The sequence below is a fragment of the Haliotis asinina genome, chromosome 10 (assembly GCF_037392515.1).
Source record: "Haliotis asinina isolate JCU_RB_2024 chromosome 10, JCU_Hal_asi_v2, whole genome shotgun sequence".
NCBI classification, from domain to species: Eukaryota; Metazoa; Mollusca; class Gastropoda; order Lepetellida; family Haliotidae; genus Haliotis; species Haliotis asinina.
Genome location: NC_090289.1, coordinates 39,750,955 through 39,767,236, shown reverse-complemented (window position 1 = coordinate 39,767,236; position 16,282 = coordinate 39,750,955). Strand labels below are relative to the sequence as shown.

General features: G+C 40.3%; 1 protein-coding gene across 1 annotated transcript in view; it reads left to right on the top strand.

Moving 5' to 3' along the window:
* Nucleotides 1-6,276, top strand: part of LOC137298886 (mucin-3A-like) — a 29,947-nt gene extending 23,671 nt beyond the window's left edge. The window contains exons 8-11 of the mRNA XM_067831240.1: nt 480-558; nt 1,172-1,246; nt 2,466-3,677; nt 3,945-6,276. Of these exons, the coding sequence (XP_067687341.1) occupies nt 480-558; nt 1,172-1,246; nt 2,466-3,677; nt 3,945-3,968 (1,390 nt within the window). The 3' untranslated portion in view covers nt 3,969-6,276. The remainder of the gene's footprint in view (nt 1-479; nt 559-1,171; nt 1,247-2,465; nt 3,678-3,944) is intronic.
* Nucleotides 6,277-16,282: the final 10,006 nt, after the last annotated feature.

Genomic DNA, 16,282 nt, shown 5'->3' with positions numbered 1-16,282 from the left:
ACGACACTTAAATGTATCCAGTAGGCTCACATACAGAGTGAGCGAGTGAGGATGCCTTTACGCCGCTTTGAGCAATATTTCAGCAATATCACGTCAGAGAACCTTTGAAATGGGCTAAATAAATTGTACCCGTGTGGGAAATCGAACCCTGGTCGTCGGCGCGACGAGCGAACGTTTTAACAACTAGGCTACCTCACCGCCACGTCAGATATAGAACAGAAGTAGAAAGCTATAGTGCATGAACAGCGACTGACAACACCAATCGTTGTATTAAACCCCTGAGAAGAAATAAAACGGATCATATAATTGAAGGAATTATCGTCACCAAATGCAAAGTAATCTACATAATCTAGTTAATCAAGCTATGTTAACCTGTATAACGCAATTTTACTCGTAATGAACTCAATGTTGCATATAACCTCTGATCACTAACTAGGACTGACATTTACTTGTGTTTTTCAATCTTTCTGTTTTCAAAGTGATGGGCCACTCAGTGCTTATGACGAGGGCACCCGACAACACTGGACCTCCAGACAGGACGGCCCGAAGGGATATAATGTAAAATACAGAACTTAAATGATGTTTTTATTTCCGTAAACAGTAGAACTCATACCGGTGTATCTATGTAGCCAAAAACCAATAAGGTATAGAGTGCATGCTCTGTGGGGTTTCCTGACAAGAATAGGCCCCTCGTGGTCCCAAACCACAATGACATTTCTTCTTTGCCAACAGTAGAGATATACCAGTCCACCAAAATAAATATTGGAATTCTGTTCTGCTGTATGCAGAAAACCTTCCACTTCTGCCACAAAATGTCCGTCGATTTTTCAGTAACCTCTGTAAACGATACTGACCGGAAGTGTCGAGACGGAACACGCAAAACAGTCTTGATCTTTGGGTCACATCACTTTTGTGCAGATTGTGGATTATAAATGTTTGTCAACAATGGACAATCTTTAATTTACGTTACCAAAAGGCACAGAATGAACAGACTATTTACTAGAGCGTTATCCTACTTTTCTTGAGCAGGTCGAAAAAATAATTTAGATTGGGTGTCTGGTTTGGTAACTTGATTTATATCGTCCGGGGGAGTTACATATTATTTCGTTTGTCTCAGTCGGATTTGAAGAATCGTTTATATGTTTTGTTGCGTTTTCTGTTACTGCTACAGAACCAGTCGTATGAGACCATTGAGATGGACCATCTCCCAATTAAACGTGAAAAACCTAGCCTGAACGAGGAACCTGTAAGTCGATGCATTGTGATGTTTTGTTGGCATGGATAGCATACGGTTTGAAGAACGTTAGACTGTTCACATTTCTGCATTGTATCGAAGCTCTCTCTATAGTTGGATCTTGTGGATCCATGACACCATACTGAACCATGAAGCAAGAATATAAAGAAACATTTTATATAAATAGATCTATAGTATAATAATATAATGATACATAATAATCATATTATAATGTATAAACAAATAGTTTCTGACAGTAGACAGTAGTAGAACTACAAGACAAGTTTAATTCAGATACATTGCGTTACTGATTTAACGAAGGACACAATTCTTTAAAAGGAAATATTTTAAATTTTATTTCCGTTCCTGCTGCATATTTGTCGACGTGATAAAATTTAAAAGATTCCCTTTTTATAAAATGTATACTACTCATGCCATGCAGCGTAGAGCTAAAGAAAACTTTGTTATTAAAGAATAGTATCCAACATTAAATCAGTAAAGCAATTTATCCTCAAACACTATGCTCCACAGACGATATCACTTGTGTGAGATCTGTGTATAGCCTAGGAGATATCGCTTTGACAGTAGATTTTGCACAATACCCTGACAATGCTATGACGTCATGAACTTGATGACGTCACAATGCTATGACATCGATGCACTGCAAATTTAATGCCGTGCTGTGTTCAGAGATGTACATATTACATTGAAAAATCTAATGGAGAATGATTTTGGATGATAAATATAATCTCACCCTCGTGTCTATTGATTCAACAATATCAACATTCGTTGATAAAGGTAAAAATATCCTCGGCAAGCCGCGGGTATTTGTTACTTTATCAACTCGTGTTGATATATTTGACATCAGTAGACACTTAGTTGAGATTCTCTATGTATTTGAATTATACTTGTTTTTCTTGTGCCTCTACTTCTGTCATTTTATAGCCGCCCATATGAATTCATGGCAACTCCGTGTCACAACATGTGTATACAGTTGCATTGTGAAGTCATAACAATCTGTTTAACTGTAATCACTTCTCCCTGAAGATAAAATTGAAACATGTAGGAAAAGATCCGTGTCTTGTAATATTTTCAGAAACTATTTGGTGCCAAATACAAGTGGCACGTACACGTCTACATATAGACAGTGGAGAAACAGCCCTCTGGTGAAAAAAGGTCAACAGAAGGTAGTCGGGGACAGTAATTATTTTAATGTTGTTTTTGTTTCCAGTTCTCTGTCTATCAGCCTTCCAACATCTCGAGGCCGATAACAAGAGCGAGCGCCGAGTTCGCTTCCTTCATGGATGAGGGGTCAACAAGTATGATTCATGCACCCCCCATCAAGACTCGAACCGACACCAATTACGCCAGTCACCATGGCCACGATGGCCCCTCTAACAGAAATGAAGATGCAAGACGTGAGGCAGGGTACGTTTCAGCTGCTGCACAGGCCGACATCCTCAACGACGTCCGGAGACACGACAGGATGCGAGAGGACCACTACAGGACTGGTGCTGAAAGGTCCCTCGACACGAATCGTTTGGCAAGTGTTGTTTCTGGGTCCCACGCTAACATCAAAGAACAGCGCCGTGAAAACATTTCTGTCACCCAAAATACTCCCCAAATGCAAATCCAAAATCCCTCATCCCTCTATCCTTCACTTGACCATCTGCGGCGCAACGACTATCCCTCAGTTCATCGTCAGGAGCAAAGCAGCTTCCGGTCACGTGACCATCTGAGGCGAGGCGACTCCCCTTCAATTCATCGTCAGGAAGAAGACTTCTATCCTTCACGTGACCATCCAAGACGTGACGATTATCCCTCACTTCATCGTCAAGAGCAAGACGTCTATCCTTCACGTGACCATCCGAAGCGTGACGAATATCCCCCAATTCATCGTCAGGAGCAAGACGGCTTCCGGTCACATGACCAAAGGGATCAGGATATCTATGTGCCGAAGGACAGAAATCTGGAACGGCTTCATCGGGAGGAGCGAATGTCCTCAAAACACGGGAGACACGAGAGCTTTGGAAATGACAGACGGAGCTTCCGAGAAGCAGACCGTGTACAACAAACGCCTGTTCCTTCTCCCAAACCTCGCCCAAAGACGTTCGGGGATTTTCGGCACCCACACAGTTTCATCACTGTCCCTGAGCCAGATTACGGCGTCGAACATGGCAGCGGCATGGAGCACGACAGAGGTCGGCCGAGCCAGGACAACGAATCGAGGGATGGAGGACAACACTATAGAACTGAGAATCACGGGAGAGTCAATGACAGCTCATTTGCCCGAGATTTACAGCGACGCGGACAGGAGATAAAACGCTCTGAGGGTCGAGGTGCTAAGGACAGATTAAGGGAACCCAGGGACAGACGTGGACAATGGGAGCACTCGGACCGCCGGAGTGAGAACTGGTCTCGCCACGGACGGGATGGCAATGAGGTAGGACTATGTTGGCAAGGCTGTTTGTCTGCTTGGTGACTATCGTCAAATGACGACTGACTGTAAACAATCGATTCAAGAGTAGACAATTCAGTGGCTGACATCATGAGTTTTTGTCCAAGTAATAAAGATTTCACTGAGTAAAATAGGGTTAAAGCCAATTCCACGCCATTCAGTAATACAAACGTACATTAATATTCCATAGGTGTAATAACGGATTCTCTTTTGCATGTTCAAAAAGGAATAATGAAACAATTCTCTTTTCAGGGACTTCATTCTCACCATTTTTGATGGGACACGAAGTCTGTTTGCCAGAGTCACCACTTAGGAAGCCATACCATGGCTACATGTATACAGCAACGATTCTAGTGCTTCAAGCACCCCCTAACATCACCAAGAACAAAAACACCCTACACAATCAAAACAACCTCATCGTCATCCAAGGTGACCACAACAACAGCCATAGCCCAGACACCATGGACAAGCACAACGCCACCACCCACGACACCCTGGACATCTTCCAAATCCAGATTCCGGTAAACACCCGAACACCCCAACTTGGACACCTTCGGCATCTAAAAGATCTTCAACTGGACGTCAGCCAGCACACTGCAGGAGCATACTGTGGTTCTTTACTATACAATAACTATGTTCGCCTTTTAGTTAAACTAGAGGTTTGAGACCGTTTGTAAGGGGTCACCGCAATTTGCCCTTTTTATTTTATTTTATGTTATATTATATTATCATTATTATTACTCGCCATCATCAGGTGCACCAGTGATGTCTTGTAAAGACATGGTGACACCTCCTGAAACACATGCTTCTATCTCTCCATCTCATGTCTTCAACTTCAATACAGGAAAATCTGAGTTTAGTCTTTGCAATCAACCAGATTGTATCTGAGTCAGCTTTTCCAATCTATTAATTTACCTAAATAGATGCACATGCGTGATATTTTGTCCCAGTTTTTTTTAAATGAAATGATAATTTGAGAATTTACGCTGATACCACATCTACCAGCGCATATATTGTACATGATTGAAGTGTTGCTATGTCTGCAGATGTTATGACAATAGTCTCGTCATACACTCTAGTCTCCTAGGAGCTGTACGAGATATTTTCAAATACTCATTTCAAACACCACTTAGAATGTATCATCTAGTTAACGAGAAATAAAATAAATAAATAATGATAATAATAATAATACATATGGTCATCATCTTTGTCATTGTATGTATTAGTAATTTCACTGAAAAGACGGAAAATTGTATTTACAAGATCCAGAACTATTCCCAACAATAGGTTTGTTTCGTAGAGACGAAAAGCATTTCTATTTATGCACTAATAGACAAATAGTCGACATAATACCAACAGCATGTTTAAAATAGTATACACCTACGATATTCATGAGTTTAATACTCACACACTGTTTTCAAAACGTAAATACATAATTTACCTGAAACCTCGCTTTGACCATTTGTATCTTCAAACAAGATTCCCTACGCTTCTGTTTATATTTGTTTATTTACAGCTGTAAAGCTTTGAAAATACAATTCGTGTAATATATATTTACCACTTTTAGTGGTTGGGCGGGCAACATACAGCAATGGAGGCCATGTTCCAAGAAATCCGCACGAAGACTGTTTGTCATCGAACCTGACCAGTTAAGCAAACGTTGTCGAGATGTTTTCCAATCTTGTATATAATGGTACTCGTTCTTGGGTAGCACTGGTTAAGACAGACCTAGATTAAGACGTTTATAGGCAAGCGATGCCATTGTTCGTTTATTTCTGTCTTTCCTTGGCAGAGTTGAATGAAATTATGGCCGTTATGTATTCTCCCAGATAAACAGAGCGGGTCTTGCTTGTTTTTAACGCCGCGGGCAATGTTCCAACCTATATAACAACGTCTGTACATATTCAAGACAGGACCGTATAATCCAGTGACTGACATCATGAGCATCGTTCTACACAATCGTGATACAATGACATGCCTCAGGAAGGTCAGCCTCAGCCGATCCTGCTAGTCAGCTCATACGACAGGCATGGGAACGGGAGAATCAAGTCTAACCCTATCTTGTCCTAAACCAACCAAACAGAAAAGATCAGTAAGAGCGAGATAACTGACAACGATATGGATTGCTATGTCCATCTCGGATCTTCACGGATTAGGCAAGACATTTCAACGAACACCTGACACCTTCATGGGACTTCAATGTTAAATCCATGTTCCTTAGTTGAATCTGGGTTTTTTGTAACAAGGGTGATATGCTTTCTTCGATGAAATACCCTATATTCATGATATGTTTATAATATTTAAAAAACATCCTGTTTTAATCACTGTGTTTCATGTTTTCCTGTATATTTTTTCAATATTTAATTTTGTGTTGACTGACCATAATCCCTACTTTGTTAGCTTGTGAAAATATGTGCTTTCATATTTATATTTTTAAGACTTGAATATTCAAGTAAAAATTTAAGGTTACATATTCCGATAGTCCACCATGTTCATGTTACAGATATATAATCAGCGTGAGCCATCACCTTAAAATGAAAACAATATCTGTATTTTCAATCAATAAAATTTTTTGACATGCTTTGTAAGTGCTTGCTGGTGGTTCATTGTGCATTGGCCCGACTGGTTTGAGTGAATGCGTTAGGTTTTCACACCGCGTTAAGTAATATTCAGCAATAGTTCAGGCACTTCGTCCACATTCCACCCAGCTGACGTAAATGGCTACCTGAGAAGTATGGTGACTGATTAGGGCCATCACGAGAGAGCGATATCACAAGACGAGAAAGCGACAGCACGAGAAAGCGATAAAACAAGGCGATGAAGCGAGAAAGCGATAGAGCGATATTTACCTTACCTATCTGCGCGTGTCGTCTTGTCTGCGTATGACTTAATCCAACAGGAATCTGAATCACCATTTCTTTTAGTCATGTTCGTATATGTTCGTATATAGCTTTCCGTTTCATAGTTTCTTCATACACCTGATGAAAGAAATAAAAATATACTCCGTAACATCGTGTTCCACAAATATAGAAGTATTTGTCTTTAGGTTTTTTACTAGGATTGTTTATACCTCAGACTAAAGCTGCACCTTTGCCGTGACGCCATAAAGAAGAGTATCAGGACATGTGATAACAACTAGTACCTCCCTAGTCCCCATTTTACCGGGGAACACGATCGAGGTTACATTAGTCTTCAGCAACTAATGCTTGTTGTACGAGGTGACAAACTCCGGCTCGCTGACACATGTCATCGCAACCCAATCACGTAGATTGATGCTCATGATGTTGATCACTGGATTGTCTTATCCAGACTCGATTATTTACAGACCGCCGCAAACCCAGTGAGTGAGTTTAGTTTTACGCCGCACTCAGCAAAATTCCAGCTATATGGCGGTGGTCGGTAAATAAGCGAGTCTGGACCAGACAATCCAGTGATCAACAATATGAGCATCGATCTGCGCAGTTGGGAACCGATGACATGTGTCAACCAAGTCAGCGAACCTGACCACCCGATCCCCGTTAGTCGCCTCTTACGACAAGCATAGTCGCCTTTTATGGCAAGCATGGGTTGCTGAAGGCCTATTCTACCCCGGGACCTTCACGGATCCAAACCCAGTGAATGTCATCTGTTGCTCTCATTAGATTCGAATAGTTTTGACATAAATTGACCAAATTATAAATGGGATAATACAAGTAGATCATTACATATACTGAACAAGTTTCAAGTCCTCGTCTGACAAAGAAAATGTTACAGACTGAAAAAGGGTTATTGGATACACGCGTCACCAAACCGCTTATCAAATGCTACGCGACCAAGAGCAGCTTTACCCTTTGAGAGATACATATATATATATATATATACATGTACACAGAGATACAATATCAATACAATACAATACAACAGTGCATTTATAAGTTACGACGCTGTCAGATATGGCAAACGGAATGTTTTACACACCAACTTTCGACATATAAATGCCATTTAAACTGTCTCAATAATATATTCATAACGTACTCTAAGTGATAATACGTATGATATCAGATAAAAGTGATACAGAGCAAACAGGTGTTATTTACATGGGCCCTTGGCTTCATCATGCATCATTGTTAATGAGTAAACATCAGTCAACTTACTAAGCAAACTTTACTGATGAATATATAAGCGTTTCCTGTAGTATTGTACATCACGTGCTTGAAAACAGTGTCTACAGCAAAACGATGCTTATATAAATAAAGAAGCTGCATATCCTTAGAACTGTCCCCACTGTTCAGCGCACCCACTGCTGAATACCTCTTGAAGTTCACTATGGTTAGTTAGACCAGCTTTAACTGGGTACTGGATACTGGATATTTTCAGCTTTGACTGGACGAACGTTGGGCGACATCCTTTTGTCTAGGTTAGACCACTGACTGTGGAATGGTTCTGCTTCTACATTTCGGACCCAATTTATATTTTAAGGTGCTTTACTGTCAGGCGCGCCTCTTAGGTCCTTGGGTAGGAGCGATTTGGGTTCATAAAGGTGAAGATCGACAGTTAATAAATTTTATCATCATGAAGAAATCAAAGAAAGTACAACCGAAGTTTTTATAACCAAGGAAAACATAAATGGTTCCAGCTTGTTGGATTAATGCTAAAAGCAATAAATCCATAGAATCTCGCTCCCTTTATTGGGTTGCTGCAGTGATTTTATTTAAGGATGATTGTTTGGACGTGTAGCGCTATCACCATACCTTATTTGTTCCTGCAAAATTTAAGGCGAGAAAGAGATGGCCCTAATCAGCCACCACAGAGAAGCGGATGGACGGATCTATACGGTCGCGCTCAGCACGTAGATTCAGCTTTGAAAGTAAAGTTTCGTCAGGGTAATAATGTAATGCCAGAAAGCAGCATCGTGTTGGATTCTAGGCGCAAAAAATAGCATTATTATTATTATTAACATCACGACGGGGGACACCAGAAATGGGATTCACATATTGCACCCACGTCGGGAATCGAACTCGGGCCTTCGACGTGATAAGCGAGCCCTTAATACTTTTAAAACTTAAACCAATGATGTTATAAAACACAATGTACACCATGTTCACAAGTACTCTGCTACAAAACAGACATTGCATAACACGTCGATCGATGTACCAGATGTCCATTAGTCGGGGGTCTGTAGTTATCCTAGACCTGATCAGAATTCGTCAGTGGGTTTGGCACAACGTCGATTTGAACAGTGTGAGCGAGTTAATATTTAACGTCACCTCGGCAGTATTGCAGCCATATAGTGACGAGTCGCTTTGAACAGCATATCAGACAAGATGGTGTGTCAAATTCACGTCGGAGAAATGTTCCAAGTCATGCGGGTCTTGGATGCTTCATCGTGAGTACGGGTGTGGTGCTGACTGCCAAGAAAATAAATTGAGGCTTTTAGGGCTGCGAACCCACCACCACCACAGCCTGGTCCTGCTCGTTCCTTCCACATACTTGGACATCGTGTAGCTTGGATTGCTGGGTCTAAGCAGCGACTCCAAGCGGAAGATCCGAGTACCTGTCGACAAGCACGACAAGTTTGTGGAATCAACATATCTCTGTGTGTATCTGAGAAATGAGTTACACGTTATGCAGGTTGCTGGTAAAGAGCCAATGCTGAGCCAGTACAAGAACAGTGCTCAGGAAGGGCCCTTCTTGGTACCTAATGATGCAACGACAAGTGCACACTATTTTTAAACCAACCTGAAATTACGGAAGTTACTGTAATGAGTGCAGTCAAGGGAATGTGATATTTTGTATCCGTACTGGGGCATTCAGATACGTGAATCCGTACTCTTACCTTGACGAAACTTTCATGTCGATCTTCCATGCAAGTAAATCCGACACATCCTAATGTTTTGAGTCTTCAACAATCGGCTCGTGTGCTCGCTTGTCACGAGTAAAACGCGCATCTCGCTGAGGCAAGCGTGCATCTCGCCCAGGTATAAATATGATTATTTATGCAAGACTCACAGGTCGATGTGATCCAAGAAAGATAATGAACGTTATTTTATCACACAACATCTGAGGATTGAATTCCAATTTAACAGTTGAATAGTAAACCAACATTTCTGTGGTATACTTTCATTTTCTTGTCATCTTGTCATTACATTCAAAGCCTGAAGTTAAAATCTTGGAGAGAAACATCTTGAAGTTGTGGCTAACTGTAGTTAAACGGGGGACATTTAAAAAGAATCAAATTTCTTATAGTTACAAAACATTTATTATTTTCATTGCATCGAGTTGTAAACAGGAACACATGCGTTGCATCAGAAATATATTAATAAAAGAAAGAAAATATATCTTGTATAGCGTCATATTATAAGCTTTGTCTTAATATATTCCGAACTGTATATTTAATGCGAATGATGACCAAGCATGGTTCTTCTACGTCGAAGCGCTATAAACAGAAACAATACTTACATCCTGTTTATATAATCAAATTTAAGTGTATTTCTGACGGCGTAAACGCTACCTTCTTCCTTGCTACGACTTCCCAAAGTTCTAAAGCTGGGACGACTTTGGCGTGTCATACGGGCGGTGGGGTAGCCTAGTGGTTAAAGCATTCGCTTGACCCGCCGAAGATCGAGTTCGAACTCCGGTGTTCGTCGTGACGAGCGAAAGCATAAACTTTCAAGCAACGTAGCCTGTGCAACATACGTAATATCTGGGATTTCACTTTCTTAGTAAAGTACAAATTCTAGTACTTTTTCGGTTGTATCCCATCCTGGATTCGAACCCGCACGGGGCTCAACCGAAAAAGTACTAGAATTCGTATTTTACTAAGAAAGTGAAATCCCAAATATGACATATGTTGCATTTGACCACTTTCTAAATGGCATCATGTAATCAACGTAGTCCGTGTTGTATGAACATTAATTCTTTTGTTATAGGTTGACACCAGCCTTTGAGATCTCAACCCATATTCTATAAAACATCTTTGGTGTACACAAGCACCCCCTTACGTGCGAAACGTATTTGTCTGATATTTGTTTTATGCAACCGGTCTTATGGCAGCACATTTGTGTATGCAAACATTTGCGCACCCAAGGTAAACCGGATTCCTATATCGTGTTTAAATATATTTCGATGTGGAATCTCGATGGGACTTTATCGCGTTGTTGTTCACGTTAATGGTGTTTTTCAGACGATATTTGACCCCATGTTAATTTTGTCACTTTTGCAATGCGACAATATCCTGTTTAGAATTCCCCACAACACGACTTTAAACAGGCTGGTTTGTGCGCATACCATAGGCGAAAGGGGTGTGACAGTAGGGGTGCGTAGTTATGTTACACAGTTATTTCCATTTTGGAAATAAACCAGGGCAAGAGTTATCTCCCCTTATCAATTTAATTGGGGTATGATTTTTTAATTGCAGATAATATTGATACCCTCTGGAAACATATTTTATTAAATCTGTTTTACATTAATCTGGTGTGAATTTAATACATGAAAATTTATTTTATAAAAATCTTGGTTTTCATTGATAAACCCTTTTTTTTAATTCCTATGATTTTAGAAGTTGGTTAATGTGTCAAATCCTATATACCGCCTTGAAAAATGATTTTCCTGCATTATTTCATATCAATACTGAAAGATCCTATCTTTTATTTATAAAAAACACATATTAAATAATAAAAGTAAACGATTTACTTTTAAGAGAACCTTTATTGACATATTACTTTTTACAGACAGTGCCACAAGAGGTTGCCACAAGGGGGTGTCACAAGGGGTTGTCACAAGGGGGTCTCACAAGGGGGTGTCACAAGGGGTTGCCACAAGGGGTTGTCACAAGGGGCTGTCACAAGGGGGTTGTCACTTGTCAAACAAATGCCGCGGTGACTTGCTATTTATGTTGCATAGTTAGATTCGGGACACATTTTTGTACAAAAGACAGTGTAAAATGGTGACGGTGTAACAATGACTTGACTCGATTACAGTTAACTTTTCTAGAAGCACCACAGAAACAGTGTTTGAAAAGATATAGGTGTGTCGACTCTATCCCAGTACTATATGAAAGGAAAGTGATGTAACAACGAAACCACCCCCTCCTCGATCAAAGTTAGATTTTATTTTTATTCCCCGATGAGGAAAACTTGGTGATTTCCATATAAAATGAGCTATAAATGGTGACAGTGGAATCATCACCGAGAACAGCTACCTCCGCAATTCCACGCCAAAAATCAAGGATCACCCAAGAGAGGGAAAAGTAACCTTTAACATTTGTGTATTAATTCCAGCTACGTTGACAGCTCATGTGTAGGGCTAGATTAGGGCAGCATTCCACGGGCCTAAAAGCTTTTTGCAACCTCCACATTTGATTTCCTCGACAGTAAGCAGGCATTTTCTCCAATATCGGCAGTCATACTCATTTGTCGGCCATAGATGTCCTTGATCTGAGCTGTAAATTGGTAAGAATAATTCTAGCGGTCAAATATTTATAAATATAATTTAGTGAAAATGAACTAATATCAATTGCATTTTTATAATCTCTGAAATGATCTTATCAATTTATTGTAGCGTTCGCTCGCCACGCCGGGTTCGATTCCCCACAAGGGCACAATGTATGAAACATTGTGTGAAACAAATCTAGATTTCTAGTATCCCACGGCTTCATGTTAATGGAATAGTGCTAAAACGGCGAAAAACATTACTCCCTCACTCATGACGCATTGTGTGCAGTAGATTTGAACAAATCTGACACCAATAGAATACAGCGGAAACATTTGACTGTGAGTGCGTGTGAGTGAGTGAGAGAGTAATTGGGCCTTGTTGGTAACCATTCCTGACATTGCTGGCATATTGATAAACATTCGCGCGCTCACTCGCTCGTTTGTCACGTGATTCTCCTCCAATCACGTCTCTCTCTCTTTCTACACCAACCTATGTTCCTGACAAACTTGATTTACCTGTTTTTAGTTGACAATAAGATGAGATAAAGAAAGATAAAACAATAAAACGCTTCCGTGTGTGCAACAGAAGACGAATGGGATCAGCTGGGCTCGCTGCATTTCCCTAAATCGAGAAAAAGCATATTGTTGCCTCGATGTTCTCTTCATTTACGTGCAGTCAAGGAAAGGAGGATCATTGAGTTCATACTTATTTCATGTAACAAGTTAGGAATGGAGGAATTTGAAACTGTAACACACAAAGATTAACCTACGGATTGGTTAACGTTGAAGGAAGGCTTCCGGGTATGGATTACACAATTCTGACGAGAACCTGTGATCTATACTTCAATATGTTATCGTATCGGCTGCAAAAAGTTCCTTCGTTCCGGAACCCTATTCCAGGATATTCAAGCAAAATTACGGCAGACACTAGAAATGGGCTTCCTATATTTTACGCATGTGGAGAATCGAACCCGGGCCTTCGGCATGATGAGCGAACGCTTTAACCATTAGGCTACTTAACCGTCCCTACCAACAAAAGAAACTTCCACAGTCACAATTACACACACAATAAATCAAGGTTGACACTTACTGTTTCACACACATAGAATGGATCAAGACCAATGCTCAAACTTCTACCGTCTGATCATTTCAGCATAACACCATGGAACAGTCAGATTTGATATTTGTGGCCATTTATCACTATGCTACAAATACTGGAATGAGTGCCGTAAAAATGCAATGCAATATTAACACCACGTCGATCAGCCTCTCAAAACAGATCGATATTAGTTCTTCTCGAAGACGCATAAAACAGCTTATTTCAACCTCGCTGCAGTAGACTTTGTGAATCTAATACACATGTATTTAAAGTTAAAACCATTAATATGTTCATCAGGTATAGCTTCCTTAGTTTCCACTGTTTGAACGGCCAGCATGTATGACTAACACACAATATCACTCCAGCTGCTGTCCAATTTCTCATTGAATCCCAACCACGGTCACATTATATACTGTTCCAAGAATAGATCGCAACTCTTATCTACATTTCTTAGTCAAGCTTACACATTGGGTCACCTCCTTTCTGGAGCAACGTAAAGGAGACACTCTGTATATATCGATTATTATGTTTGCTCGAACTCTTTATCTGCACTCTAAAGAACGTTGAGTAAACAGTAACCCATATTGTTGTGACAAGATATACTCTTCGAGAAAAGAAACTATACATCCTGTTTTGCAACTTACTTACTGAGTGAATGTAATTGATTCAAATATGACATCATTGGCCAGTTACAGTAACATCTTCACTTTACAAATTTTCATGATTATCCAGAAATTGTTTGGAAATACCACAGAGTGACTATTAAAACTACTTGGTCTGAGTAAAATGTCGGTATCTGGTGTTACCACCATGAACACCGAAAACAGCTTGCCAGCGGTGACATACAGAAGAAAACACAAGAAAAATGCTGCCTCGGGGAATGTTTTGAGTGAATGCTTTGACTGGATTTGACTGCATTCAGCAGAAACGCTGAATACAGTTCGTGTAGTGTCTGAGTTAGCGGAAGTAATGATGGCGCAAGCGTCGATCAAGAGTATCCTACAGATGTTAAGTGGTGGAAAGACCGGGTGATCACGAAAGCCAAGGTATAAAACACCTGAACATAGTTATGCTAAAGGAAGTCCAGTCAAACACGTGCATCGTCAGGTTTGCTCATTGCCATGCTTCAAAGATCCACCAATGACGCTGATGAAGGGAACGGCGTGACGTTGAACTGGTCTTCTGGCATCCCATAGTCAACTGAGCAGTGTCTCGTCAGAGATTCGGGACAGTCCACGGATTTGGATTGTTGTTGATGATGAGGCAGTGTTTTTAACGAAGCTTTATCGACTGGATGTAGCGATCCTGGGCGGCCGTGGTAACTCTAGTTCCACCTAACCTGGGTTTGTCGTTAACACTGCATCGGATCCATACTTTTAGATGGTCTGTCTGGACACACATCCTTGTAAACGTATGGGTGTCGTTGGGTTTCTGTCAGTCCTTTCATTCTCTTGTCGTCTGCTCATGTGGTTGCTTAAAGACCTCCATGTGAAGTACCGTTGTTATGACGGTTTAAAGTCTTCAGTCATAAGCTTCAGTTCACGTTGATACACAATTTCACGATGCACGCGCATTTCATGCAGGATGCGTTTAGGCGATTCACTACAGACGTGAATGTAAGGTCACGATTTTCGTCAACATTTCTTTTTTCAAACCTTTTGCCATCGGCAACCATTTCCCAACGTGTTGGGATTCAGCGTGGCTTGGATTGTGTCAAATATTTTCCTAAAATTCATTTTGTGTCTTTTGTATTAGAGCTGGTATTGGTATACAACCTGCGATACGATACATCATGATACTAGTAGTAAGTAAGTAAGTTTAGTAACGACGATATATTACAAAGGTATTGTGCACTTCAGCTACGATGCAATACGAATCCCGATATAAGAATCTCGATACAATACATATCACGATGCTAATATGCTGACATCAATTATAAACCACCATCACATATATCAGATGTGCTTATATTAAATCGGCATATCTTGACAGATATCGCGATTCGCCAACATTCAAAATTATCTATATATATTGCGACTCATTTGAAGTGCCGTTTTGGGATATACGACAATGTAAAATTTTGTATCGATTCACTGTATCGACGTTCCATAGATCAATGCGTGTCGATGAACTGTCACGCCACAAATATGTATAGCGACGTCTTTTGAAGAGTATATAATACGCTATGAGGGCGAGTGATTGTGGCTTTACGCCGCTTTTAGTCATTTTCCAGTATTATTATAGCGGATGACACCAGAAACAGGCTTCGCCTATTGCACTAATGTAGGGAATCGAACCTGGTCTTCGTCATGACAAGCCAACCCTTTAACCAATAGGCTACCCCACGGCCCTGGAGTTAGGTACGACTACCAAACCTGTGGAAGGGGTACGGTGGTAAATATTTTATATATATATTGGAATTCTAGACCGCAATAGATTCTTTGAAAATGCTGTTGAGAAATCTTGCAGATAAAGATTACCTATTACCGGAAAGCTGCACTTATGGTTTTTATCTTTGATTTATGGTGACTTTGCAATCGAGAACTCCGTGCAAAAACAATATCGACGATAAACTGGTTATTACGGTCAAATACAAATGCAATAACTCCGACAAGCAGGAACTACTTGCAGTGTCATTCATGAATTCAATATCCACAATTTATTGCCTGCGATTGTCAACAACTGCAACTAATCGATTTTCGACATTAGTTTGATTCTGCGAGCGAGTTGGATTCAACGCCATGTTTAACTCCTTTTACTCCTCACACAAAGGCTTAATCACATTGTATATTCCTTTACTGAAATAACAAATTATAGAATGATGCAAGAGATGGGTGGAACGTGTGGACACACGAATAACAAAATGAAAGAAAATGGTTTCGAGCAATAATCGACTTACAAATCATCAAAAGCATGTACCCGTGAAACAGTGGTGCAAAATATGCTACACTGATGGAGAAAAATGAAACACTGTTCAATAACGCTTATGAACACAGTGAATGCAAGCTTCTATACGTCTTTGCATTGACCAAATGAGCCTTTAAAGTTGCTCTCATTGAATGTTCTGCCTTTCTCTCTGT